Here is a 13478-nt window from a genome sequence, read left to right on the forward strand (position 1 = left end):
GTGGGGAAAAGTAACCGTGAAGGAAATGACCCACGACCGTCCTCACGACTTGATAATACACTTTGCATGGTTTATTGCCTTTATAAGCCACTTATTTAGCTCCGACTTCATTTTTGGAGAAAACAATGCACGTTAAATCGCTGTCTCTCTCTACAAGTCGCTTCTGTAGACCCGTGGCGAGCATTAGGAGCTCTGGAATTGTTGACACGTCTGTCAATGATAACATCTCATTGACACTGGCTTCGTAAGTGCAGCTACATTCACGACTGCCTTCATGTCAATATTCAATAGTTATGCTGAAACGACCTGCATCATGGTTCGCGTGAATCTTCCCAATCTTTCATCGTCTCCGAAGTATCTTCCCCATGTGATCCTACTACTAGCAGATGTTTTAAAATCCTGGACGAATCCTGGACGGGAAACATACGGATCCTGATTGAAGCAGGATTATAATCCTGAACTCCAACACCCGCCAATTCCCATTGTAATAGGGCACCCCTGTCACATCCTAAGAATAGGTGATTGACCAATAGAACTGCAAGAATGTACGACTAGGATAATCCTTTGTCAAAGGGCACGCGTGGATAAACGTGCACCTTCTGGCTCTAAAGACTTTCCAGAATTCTTTCACAACTGAGATGCAACACCGGTAGCATCGACAAACCCACTTACATGTATAAACACCATCTAAAGCCAAAACTCGAAATAGAAAAGTGTCTGCTCAAGGCTTGTGCAGATATCACGGCACACAGAACAGTGAAACTATCGCAAACGGTGAAGAAACCATTCCTATTATTATTAATAGTGATGGCGAGAACGTAAGAAGTCAATACGGGTCGAATAATACTATATTCCAGGGTCCACCGTGGATCCAGATTAAAAAGGTAGGGTTGGGCTGCTATTTTTTACTGCATTGTGCAGATTCATTTGCAAATCTTTGAAATCGATATCTTCTTTCGCAGGATTGAGACCTGCTAAGATTTGCGCCCCAGCTCTACACTTGTTTTTCAAATCCTTGATCTGTTTTTCGTCTCGCTGTAATGGGGGTGCCCTATTACAAAGGAAATTCGGTAGTGTTAACCGAAATGGAATGGGAGCCAAAATTTACAATTAAATTAAAAAAACTAAACTCAAAATTTTGGCTTGTACACCAAAGTGGATTGAGTCCACAGCTAAGTCCCGTAGAATAAATATCACGAGTGACCCAGCTAGCGTCAAACTTTTCATCACTGACCGTTTAGGGGAACATATGTTTAAAATACTAGCTTATACTATCCCCTGCTACGCGCTACGCGCAATCTCCTAAACCCTAAAGGCTCGCTACGCTCGCTCGGACAGAACCCTAAAAAGCCCGCTCCGGCTCGCATGCGTCGCCTCCGCTTGCTAGGAGGGCAATGCTGGGTCCTGGGTTTGCATCCGCGTGCTTCGCGCACGGACTGCCAAACCGCAGGCTGGCTCGCTGCGCTCGCTTCATGAAAGTCACAGTAGCAAAGGCTCATCAGAAAACATATGTTCCCCTTAACGGTCAGTGATGAAAAGTTTGACGCTAATTAGGTCACTCGTGATATTTATTCAAGTCCCGTACTCCATGGGCTCGCCGCGGATGCCGGCCGCCACGGACAGCGCACAGTGGCGAGCCATTTTATTGACCAGACGGTGATCCATACATGACATCGCATGCTCGACTGCCTTCTCGAGTAGCTGCATTCGCAGCTCGGTCTTCTGACCGTAGGGAACATTCATCATCTCCTCGTGGCTGAGCGAACGGTAAGCTTTGATGCGTGCTTTCAAGGCGCTGAAGCAGCCTGCCAATTGTAGGTAAACACAGCTTGTTAGAGCACACAGAGAGTAAGATGTAGCGTAAGCTCACGTACCTTCGATGGGATTGAACATTGGCGAATAGGGGCCCAGCCGAAGCAGCACCAGATCACATCGATCGCGGACGAGATTCTCGGTCTGATTGTGGGCAGGTGCGTTGTCTAAGATCACCACGAAATTTTTTCCCACGAAGTGCTCCTTGTACATGTGGCATCGTGCTGCTTGACAGCGTCATAGATGGAGTCCACAAAGTCTGCATTAACATCCATCTTGATGCTCCCACGCCTCTTCTCGTAATGAACTAGCCCAACCTCAGGCGAGACAGCACACTGAAGCTGCAGGTTAGCGCCTTTTGACGGCGGAAGCTTCACCACAGCACGCTCTCCGATTGGCGCCCGCCCCTGGGACCGTTTACAATAAAGATTGTAATTGGTCTCATCGTAGTACACAATAAAAGCCCCCTCCCGCTCGTGTTTTAGAAGCGCTTCTCCAAACACTCTACGCTTCTCAATGTTCTCTGCGTTATTGCGGTTCGACTCTAACCTACATACCGTAAAGTAGCATACATGTGTACATACATGTTAGTACGGGCCATCCCATTTGCAGTAGCATCATGCGTAGCATTACCGATCTATTTTACTGTGTAAAGCTTGCCGCACAGCTTTCGCCTGATAAGCGACGTGCTGACAAGGACGCCAAAGTCACAGAACAGCATATCACGCATTTGCGAAAGCGTATACTGACAGTTCTCTTCGAGGTAGTCTACCAGCGCGCTCTCCATCTCCAGCGTGCACTTGGTGATGGCCGCGCGCGCCCCGCCTCTCTTCTTTAGCTCTGGTGTCCCCCGCTCGACAATATTACGCGCGGTAGTGGGAGGGATACCATTGTGGTGCGCTACCAGCATCTAGTCCCCGCCTTCTCGATGAGCATCAAGGACGCGCGCGCGAGCGGCGAGCGTGTGCTTCGGCTCCTTCGGCATGGTACCGCTAGGATATACTGGCCACCAATTTCACTTTGGCGTAAATCTAAAATTCATTATTTTTTTCTCTAAATATAGGCGTTACTTCAGTTACTTCGCACGAAGTTGGTGTACACTGCCGCGAACTTGAGCGGGCAAAGGTATAAATAGGAGGGCAAACTGGATGCAATGTTTCCTATTCAGTTTGCCCTTCTATTTACTTCACTACTTAGTGTTCGTACTTAGTGGGAAATCATAGAGGCTTTGAATGCAAGTTGCTCAAGTCGTGTTTCGAAGCCGGTTTGGCTCCGAAATGGCACTTTCTAAAAGTGCCAAAAGGATGCTAATCCGTACTAGATGTGCTAGATCATGCAGGAGATGGTGTATGTGCAGTACTTAGTACTGATGGACCATCCACGACTTACAGCAATTCGTACTTGAGTACGATTTATAGATAAATCGTGCTCGATAAGTCGTATGAATTACAGTTCAAAGAACCAAAAAGTCTGCAAAGCACAATAAAAACAGTGCCTAGATTAGATACATAGGGATGACACACCGTCTTTTTCTTACTTTTTGTATAGAGAAAACCGCGCATTTTTTTCAAATCGCCAAATTATGGATGAGTGATCAGTGATCAGTGATCAAGTTTACGGTAAAAACTCAGAAGTTTGCCAACAATTTATATAGGGCAAGAACTTTCTACGGGTTTTACAATGAGCTCCCAGCTTACGGTACATCAACCACCCCTTGCGTCATGCAACAGGAGATCCAAAATGTGAGGGACGGCTCGATACTTAAAAACGTTGCAAAATAGGTTCGAATTTTCAAACCAAAGTTTGTTTCGTTATTCTAAAAAACCTCGAGCGGAACGTACCCTATATCCAATCTTTACCTTATCGTCATTCGTACCGTGTAGATCAATTGCATATTTTCATGCATTCTTCTGAATACAGTAGTAGGCATCAATAAAGAATACCCGACTTGCATACAATTTCCAAGATAAATTAATTATCAAATTATTTGTATTAGTTCGTAAAAAGAACCCAGAGCAAACGCAAATAGAGTTGAAAGAAGTTATAAGTTCTGCAGTCTTCTTTATTGAGGCACACCACGCTACTATTCAATTCACTTTAAACACTTGTTTAATAATGGAAACGCATCGTTGGAGCACAAGATAGAGGCTCAACGGCAACCAAACTGTTGAAACAGACACTGTTATAAAATATGTTAAAAAACTAACAACGACTTAGCTGTGAAGTCGAATATAAACGCTAGAATTAGTTTAACGCACTTGCGACTGGTCGACCACCACTTCCGCACACGGCAAAAGAGCTTCAGGCAGAGCGCCACGATGGACGGGTGACCACCAGTTCTGTCAGCGCGGGTCGCTATGCGGGAACGAGGAAATGCGCCGTTACGTGCACCCCAAGTCTACGACCTGCGTTTGACCTGGCGGAAATGCACGAAGTAAGTTTGAAGGCTGTACGATACCGCGTCTCCTGACGCGACATTACTCCTGACGCGAAATTACTCCTGAGAAGATCGGCACTATTTGCACGAGTATAGCGGTAGCGAGTAAAGTACCCGGGCATCGCAATAGCAGCTCGAGTACTGACGGCTTCAACACTCTACAACCGCGCGTCCAGCTGCTGGAATGGGGATGATCAGCTTGCAGCTGCGTAAGCTCCTTTTCGGACACAGCGTCGTCGTCAAGTATCGAAGCCTCCCAAGTTGCTGACGAGCGGCCAGCGGGCCAAGCTGCCCGTCCAGGTGCAGCTGCCACGCACGTTTTGGCTACGCGCGGCCGACTCAAGCAACGGAGTGGACGCCACCGCTGCCAGCAGAAGAAGTCAGGCGATATTCTTGATGTATATAGGATATCAAACCAAGCAGATCTGCGGTATTTGGTCGATGAAGACGACTCGAGTAAAGATGACTTGGAGATATCATGTACAGAAGTGTACTATGGTGCCTTAAACACAAAACATACCGATCTGCCAATGTTCGAATTGTAATTCTAACATATATGTAGTGGGCAAAGTAGACCCACTACCATAACTTACACGTGTGCGAACGTGCACGAGGAAGCGTAACTTAGTTTTATCTAGAGTTAATGATATACTCGGGTCTCTGAGTATAGATTAATCCAATTCGAATAGTGTTTTTGGGTTAAATGATAACTTCTATTTATACTTTATGTTTTTGACTCTCCTAATTGTAATATTTTAAGATAGGAGTCTTTCAATGACTTAATCCCGCTAATATGCATGTCGCTCATTGGCTAAAAGATGCTGTTTTCAGCCAATATGAATCCTAAGTGTGTATGGACGACACGGTGTGGTGATCGTAAATGTATGTAGCCGTTTGTATATCTTACGGTTTGTTAGCGAAAACGGCAGCTTCGAGTTTGAGAGCACACCAAAGTCGAGGAAGTATGCAAACCTCTACCAGATTTCGTAACTGTTAGAGTTACTAGTGACTGTAGCCACTTGTGAGTCACTAGTAACTCTAACAGTTACGAAATCTGGTATGCGTAACACCCAATTGCGACTTTGTGCGCCACGTTGTGGCGCACCAGCCGCATGGTCATGAATTGCTCCTCCAGTGCATGAAAAGCTGATATTTTCGATCATTCCGACTTTTTTGCATTAATTTTATATATGCTACAATAGTAATCAAAAGAGTAGACGATATAAAGCTAAGTAGATGGGTTTATTTATCTTCTTATTGATACTTCGTATTGCAGTACGCTCAGCATTTAAATTATGCAATTTGGTAGAGTAGTCCAGCATGATTTTTACTTAGCATCGTCGATTTATTGTGGTGTAGTGCATTCTACGACCTGATTGTAATGTACCACAACGAAGTAGTGAAAATATTTTCAATGCTAATAATAATAGAATACATGTAGTTTCATCGCCCAACGTGTCACATAAGGTAATACTGAAGTTGTACCCCCTTGGTAGTCATTGACATCTCGGTGCCTCTCAATTAGCTATATGTCTCATGTTAACGTAATGAGATATGACAAACTAGAGGCGAAACTTTGGTCTGGGAGGACAGTAATACTTCCTTTGTGTGGCGATTGATAAACAACGGTAGGAGATTAATGTAACATGAAATTGGTGGCAGTTTTTTAAAATCTGATGTAGCACCTTCCTAAAATCTACGCTGATTGACCTACTTCAAACTCTGGACGAAGAAAAACCCGGCCTCTCTGAGTTGCAACGGCGACTTGCTGGTATTTGTGTCAAGTTTGGTGCAGAAGCAAACCGGAAACCCAAGTTCAAAAGGCAGAAGAACCCCATTCTCAACCTTGACGCATTTTACTTACTCCCGGAAAAGTTACTACGAGCGTGCTTGGATGTCCTCCCTCTATCGAATACCGTCGCGGACCCTATTGTCCTCGATGAGGGCGACACCAACGAATGTCTGTCCACTAATGAGCCTCAGCGTACTACAACTGATGTAGTAGTCATTAAAAATGTTGGTGTGTTCTCTCGTCAACAAATTGAGATATTCCGAAAGATTGATAATATCAAGAAAGCTGCCGAGCAAGGAATGGCGCTGTACCTTTGGTTACGAGAGAAAGTCTTACCGTCCCTTCCGGCGACCTACCACGATACAGTTAACGAAGTTGCGGACCGAGTGATCAACACGTATCCGTACAGCAAGATCGACGGATTTGCTGAGGTCCCTGGGTACCAATTCGCTATGCTGTACCGTGCAGTACCACCGCAATACCTGAACGACGCGTATATCCACGCTCTGTGTGATCGGCTTTGTCATGATATCCCGTCTGCACGTTTTGCTGGATTTCAATCCGCAACGACAAGAGGCAAGCGCAAAATGAAACATCAGGTGATGTCGAGTGATATTCTCAAGCTTGTTGGAAATCAAGCAGCTGAGTTGGAGGTAAAAACCATCTTCGTCCCAATTAACTTCAGCAACGCTCACTGGTGCAGTATCGTTGTCGACACGCACTCCAAAACGATACATTGCTATGATCCTGTCAACCAGAAGGAGTTCACGTCGGTAGTTGAAGTTCTCGCGATGAGCTTAAAAACCAAGGTTTTGCCCGCATTTCGCATCGAAGTCGACAATGATCCACTTCAGTTTGATTTATTTAGTTGCGGAGTCTACGTTTGTTGGATGTTCATCAACCGAAGTCTCTCGAGAGCGTCTGAAGCCACGGACATGGCAGTGCTGACGAAACGACGCTTTGAACTGTTCTACTACGTGCTCACAGGACGGTTGATAAAAGACGAGCCTGCAAGCACGGTTGAGTAGGTGGGGAAAAGTAACCGTGAAGGAAATGACCCACGACCGTCCTCACGACTTGATAATACACTTTGCATGGTTTATTGCCTTTATAAGCCACTTATTTAGCTCCGACTTCATTTTTGGAGAAAACAATGCACGTTAAATCGCTGTCTCTCTCTACAAGTCGCTTCTGTAGACCCGTGGCGAGCATTAGGAGCTCTGGAATTGTTGACACGTCTGTCAATGATAACATCTCATTGACACTGGCTTCGTAAGTGCAGCTACATTCACGACTGCCTTCATGTCAATATTCAATAGTTATGCTGAAACGACCTGCATCATGGTTCGCGTGAATCTTCCCAATCTTTCATCGTCTCCGAAGTATCTTCCCCATGTGATCCTACTACTAGCAGATGTTTTAAAATCCTGGACGAATCCTGGACGGGAAACATACGGATCCTGATTGAAGCAGGATTATAATCCTGAACTCCAACACCCGCCAATTCCCATTGTAATAGGGCACCCCTGTCACATCCTAAGAATAGGTGATTGACCAATAGAACTGCAAGAATGTACGACTAGGATAATCCTTTGTCAAAGGGCACGCGTGGATAAACGTGCACCTTCTGGCTCTAAAGACTTTCCAGAATTCTTTCACAACTGAGATGCAACACCGGTAGCATCGACAAACCCACTTACATGTATAAACACCATCTAAAGCCAAAACTCGAAATAGAAAAGTGTCTGCTCAAGGCTTGTGCAGATATCACGGCACACAGAACAGTGAAACTATCGCAAACGGTGAAGAAACCATTCCTATTATTATTAATAGTGATGGCGAGAACGTAAGAAGTCAATACGGGTCGAATAATACTATATTCCAGGGTCCACCGTGGATCCAGATTAAAAAGGTAGGGTTGGGCTGCTATTTTTTACTGCATTGTGCAGATTCATTTGCAAATCTTTGAAATCGATATCTTCTTTCGCAGGATTGAGACCTGCTAAGATTTGCGCCCCAGCTCTACACTTGTTTTTCAAATCCTTGATCTGTTTTTCGTCTCGCTGTAATGGGGGTGCCCTATTACAAAGGAAATTCGGTAGTGTTAACCGAAATGGAATGGGAGCCAAAATTTACAATTAAATTAAAAAAACTAAACTCAAAATTTTGGCTTGTACACCAAAGTGGATTGAGTCCACAGCTAAGTCCCGTAGAATAAATATCACGAGTGACCCAGCTAGCGTCAAACTTTTCATCACTGACCGTTTAGGGGAACATATGTTTAAAATACTAGCTTATACTATCCCCTGCTACGCGCTACGCGCAATCTCCTAAACCCTAAAGGCTCGCTACGCTCGCTCGGACAGAACCCTAAAAAGCCCGCTCCGGCTCGCATGCGTCGCCTCCGCTTGCTAGGAGGGCAATGCTGGGTCCTGGGTTTGCATCCGCGTGCTTCGCGCACGGACTGCCAAACCGCAGGCTGGCTCGCTGCGCTCGCTTCATGAAAGTCACAGTAGCAAAGGCTCATCAGAAAACATATGTTCCCCTTAACGGTCAGTGATGAAAAGTTTGACGCTAATTAGGTCACTCGTGATATTTATTCAAGTCCCGTACTCCATGGGCTCGCCGCGGATGCCGGCCGCCACGGACAGCGCACAGTGGCGAGCCATTTTATTGACCAGACGGTGATCCATACATGACATCGCATGCTCGACTGCCTTCTCGAGTAGCTGCATTCGCAGCTCGGTCTTCTGACCGTAGGGAACATTCATCATCTCCTCGTGGCTGAGCGAACGGTAAGCTTTGATGCGTGCTTTCAAGGCGCTGAAGCAGCCTGCCAATTGTAGGTAAACACAGCTTGTTAGAGCACACAGAGAGTAAGATGTAGCGTAAGCTCACGTACCTTCGATGGGATTGAACATTGGCGAATAGGGGCCCAGCCGAAGCAGCACCAGATCACATCGATCGCGGACGAGATTCTCGGTCTGATTGTGGGCAGGTGCGTTGTCTAAGATCACCACGAAATTTTTTCCCACGAAGTGCTCCTTGTACATGTGGCATCGTGCTGCTTGACAGCGTCATAGATGGAGTCCACAAAGTCTGCATTAACATCCATCTTGATGCTCCCACGCCTCTTCTCGTAATGAACTAGCCCAACCTCAGGCGAGACAGCACACTGAAGCTGCAGGTTAGCGCCTTTTGACGGCGGAAGCTTCACCACAGCACGCTCTCCGATTGGCGCCCGCCCCTGGGACCGTTTACAATAAAGATTGTAATTGGTCTCATCGTAGTACACAATAAAAGCCCCCTCCCGCTCGTGTTTTAGAAGCGCTTCTCCAAACACTCTACGCTTCTCAATGTTCTCTGCGTTATTGCGGTTCGACTCTAACCTACATACCGTAAAGTAGCATACATGTGTACATACATGTTAGTACGGGCCATCCCATTTGCAGTAGCATCATGCGTAGCATATCATGCAGGAGATGGTGTATGTGCAGTACTTAGTACTGATGGACCATCCACGACTTACAGCAATTCGTACTTGAGTACGATTTATAGATAAATCGTGCTCGATAAGTCGTATGAATTACAGTTCAAAGAACCAAAAAGTCTGCAAAGCACAATAAAAACAGTGCCTAGATTAGATACATAGGGATGACACACCGTCTTTTTCTTACTTTTTGTATAGAGAAAACCGCGCATTTTTTTCAAATCGCCAAATTATGGATGAGTGATCAGTGATCAGTGATCAAGTTTACGGTAAAAACTCAGAAGTTTGCCAACAATTTATATAGGGCAAGAACTTTCTACGGGTTTTACAATGAGCTCCCAGCTTACGGTACATCAACCACCCCTTGCGTCATGCAACAGGAGATCCAAAATGTGAGGGACGGCTCGATACTTAAAAACGTTGCAAAATAGGTTCGAATTTTCAAACCAAAGTTTGTTTCGTTATTCTAAAAAACCTCGAGCGGAACGTACCCTATATCCAATCTTTACCTTATCGTCATTCGTACCGTGTAGATCAATTGCATATTTTCATGCATTCTTCTGAATACAGTAGTAGGCATCAATAAAGAATACCCGACTTGCATACAATTTCCAAGATAAATTAATCATCAAATTATTTGTATTAGTTCGTAAAAAGAACCCAGAGCAAACGCAAATAGAGTTGAAAGAAGTTATAAGTTCTGCAGTCTTCTTTATTGAGGCACACCACGCTACTATTCAATTCACTTTAAACACTTGTTTAATAATGGAAACGCATCGTTGGAGCACAAGATAGAGGCTCAACGGCAACCAAACTGTTGAAACAGACACTGTTATAAAATATGTTAAAAAACTAACAACGACTTAGCTGTGAAGTCGAATATAAACGCTAGAATTAGTTTAACGCACTTGCGACTGGTCGACCACCACTTCCGCACACGGCAAAAGAGCTTCAGGCAGAGCGCCACGATGGACGGGTGACCACCAGTTCTGTCAGCGCGGGTCGCTATGCGGGAACGAGGAAATGCGCCGTTACGTGCACCCCAAGTCTACGACCTGCGTTTGACCTGGCGGAAATGCACGAAGTAAGTTTGAAGGCTGTACGATACCGCGTCTCCTGACGCGACATTACTCCTGACGCGAAATTACTCCTGAGAAGATCGGCACTATTTGCACGAGTATAGCGGTAGCGAGTAAAGTACCCGGGCATCGCAATAGCAGCTCGAGTACTGACGGCTTCAACACTCTACAACCGCGCGTCCAGCTGCTGGAATGGGGATGATCAGCTTGCAGCTGCGTAAGCTCCTTTTCGGACACAGCGTCGTCGTCAAGTATCGAAGCCTCCCAAGTTGCTGACGAGCGGCCAGCGGGCCAAGCTGCCCGTCCAGGTGCAGCTGCCACGCACGTTTTGGCTACGCGCGGCCGACTCAAGCAACGGAGTGGACGCCACCGCTGCCAGCAGAAGAAGTCAGGCGATATTCTTGATGTATATAGGATATCAAACCAAGCAGATCTGCGGTATTTGGTCGATGAAGACGACTCGAGTAAAGATGACTTGGAGATATCATGTACAGAAGTGTACTATGGTGCCTTAAACACAAAACATACCGATCTGCCAATGTTCGAATTGTAATTCTAACATATATGTAGTGGGCAAAGTAGACCCACTACCATAACTTACACGTGTGCGAACGTGCACGAGGAAGCGTAACTTAGTTTTATCTAGAGTTAATGATATACTCGGGTCTCTGAGTATAGATTAATCCAATTCGAATAGTGTTTTTGGGTTAAATGATAACTTCTATTTATACTTTATGTTTTTGACTCTCCTAATTGTAATATTTTAAGATAGGAGTCTTTCAATGACTTAATCCCGCTAATATGCATGTCGCTCATTGGCTAAAAGATGCTGTTTTCAGCCAATATGAATCCTAAGTGTGTATGGACGACACGGTGTGGTGATCGTAAATGTATGTAGCCGTTTGTATATCTTACGGTTTGTTAGCGAAAACGGCAGCTTCGAGTTTGAGAGCACACCAAAGTCGAGGAAGTATGCAAACCTCTACCAGATTTCGTAACTGTTAGAGTTACTAGTGACTGTAGCCACTTGTGAGTCACTAGTAACTCTAACAGTTACGAAATCTGGTATGCGTAACACCCAATTGCGACTTTGTGCGCCACGTTGTGGCGCACCAGCCGCATGGTCATGAATTGCTCCTCCAGTGCATGAAAAGCTGATATTTTCGATCATTCCGACTTTTTTGCATTAATTTTATATATGCTACAATAGTAATCAAAAGAGTAGACGATATAAAGCTAAGTAGATGGGTTTATTTATCTTCTTATTGATACTTCGTATTGCAGTACGCTCAGCATTTAAATTATGCAATTTGGTAGAGTAGTCCAGCATGATTTTTACTTAGCATCGTCGATTTATTGTGGTGTAGTGCATTCTACGACCTGATTGTAATGTACCACAACGAAGTAGTGAAAATATTTTCAATGCTAATAATAATAGAATACATGTAGTTTCATCGCCCAACGTGTCACATAAGGTAATACTGAAGTTGTACCCCCTTGGTAGTCATTGACATCTCGGTGCCTCTCAATTAGCTATATGTCTCATGTTAACGTAATGAGATATGACAAACTAGAGGCGAAACTTTGGTCTGGGAGGACAGTAATACTTCCTTTGTGTGGCGATTGATAAACAACGGTAGGAGATTAATGTAACATGAAATTGGTGGCAGTTTTTTAAAATCTGATGTAGCACCTTCCTAAAAAAATGGCCAATTTACTGTACAAAACGCATGGAAGAACTTAAAGGTGCGCTCGGCCGGGGGCGAAGACCCCGGCCGAAATATAATTGGTCAGGCTGTTCAGCCAGCTAAAGCTGCTTTCCCAGTATAAAGCCAATCAAAAGTCTGGCATGGCCGCACAGACGAACAGAGAGACTTAGCAAATATATATATATATATATATTTAATCTGATTCATCTTATCGAGAGATGAAACTACTACAGACGAGGTAGAACTTTCAATTTTCAGCTAGGCTTCTAACGTGGCAAGATGCATCGACGCGGGGAAGGGGTGCCAACAATCTTTCCTCGGCGTAAACGACAGAAAATACCTGATCGAGAAGAACCTACACGTCTTCAAGCCATCGGAAACCAGTCGATGGTGTAGTAAAAAAGATCAGAGCGACTGGGATTCCTGGGACAGAAGCTACGGGGGCAAGGAATGGCAGCAGTCGTGCTAAGTCTAGTACAGCATTTATCCGATCGGGAAATAAGATCCATCCTTCCTATCACCGTTAGTCGAGTCACGCGTCTGCACAAAAATACAAAGTCTGGTGTTGAAAACGTTCACACCCGCCACCATGTTCCGAAGCATTGGTGCGCTTTTCATGATGTTGTATTGGGAGCATTTGAGGCTCATATCCCACTTTGATTTTGGAAGATGGATTTCTGTGTCCCTACCGCCGCCCCGACTATATTTTTTACGGAGCAGATCTAACGTGGTGAACAGTACACACTTGCTACAAAACGGGCTGATCCTGACACCCGCGTCATGAGTTACATGCGATTTACTTAGTACGCCTAACCTGGCATACGCTTGACCCGTAATTACGTGGATGAGTGCTATTGTTGCGTGAACATTATGTTGCAGCAGCCATAACTTACTGACGCTGAAAAAGACGTCATCACTCCAAGGAAGAGAATCCACATCAAGGAAGTTATAGTGCAGCGGCGTTGTGTGTCTGAATTTGTAAAGAAGTTTTCTGCTCTGCACGCTGCCACTTGAGATTATATGGGCGAGGCTTGGTAGTCGAGTGTTGGTTAGGAAGGAAATCCGAAAGTGAATTAGAATGAGTTAGGCCAAAATAACTATCATAGCCTAGTCTCCGATGCTTAAACAGGAATCGTACCAACGCACACCTCCTACTTCC

The 13478-nt window shown here is 45.0% G+C and overlaps 2 protein-coding genes across 2 annotated transcripts; one reads left to right on the forward strand and one right to left on the reverse strand.

Annotated features, from left to right (window-relative positions):
* Window positions 1-6340: 6340 nt before the first annotated feature.
* PHYSODRAFT_470188 (hypothetical protein) lies at window positions 6341-7069 on the forward strand (the record flags this gene model as incomplete). Its single annotated transcript, XM_009519671.1, has 1 exon — window positions 6341-7069. One exon carries the CDS (start codon window positions 6341-6343, stop codon window positions 7067-7069), a length of 729 nt encoding a protein of 242 aa, XP_009517966.1.
* A 1572-nt stretch (window positions 7070-8641) lies between these two features.
* PHYSODRAFT_324019 (hypothetical protein) lies at window positions 8642-9156 on the reverse strand (the record flags this gene model as incomplete). Its single annotated transcript, XM_009519672.1, has 3 exons — window positions 8642-8874; window positions 8944-9025; window positions 9115-9156. The coding sequence occupies 3 exons, from the start codon at window positions 9154-9156 to the stop codon at window positions 8642-8644; spliced, it is 357 nt and encodes a 118-aa protein (XP_009517967.1).
* Window positions 9157-13478: the final 4322 nt, after the last annotated feature.

This window comes from Phytophthora sojae (genome assembly GCF_000149755.1).
Source record: "Phytophthora sojae unplaced genomic scaffold PHYSOscaffold_1, whole genome shotgun sequence".
NCBI classification, from domain to species: domain Eukaryota; phylum Oomycota; class Peronosporomycetes; order Peronosporales; family Peronosporaceae; genus Phytophthora; species Phytophthora sojae.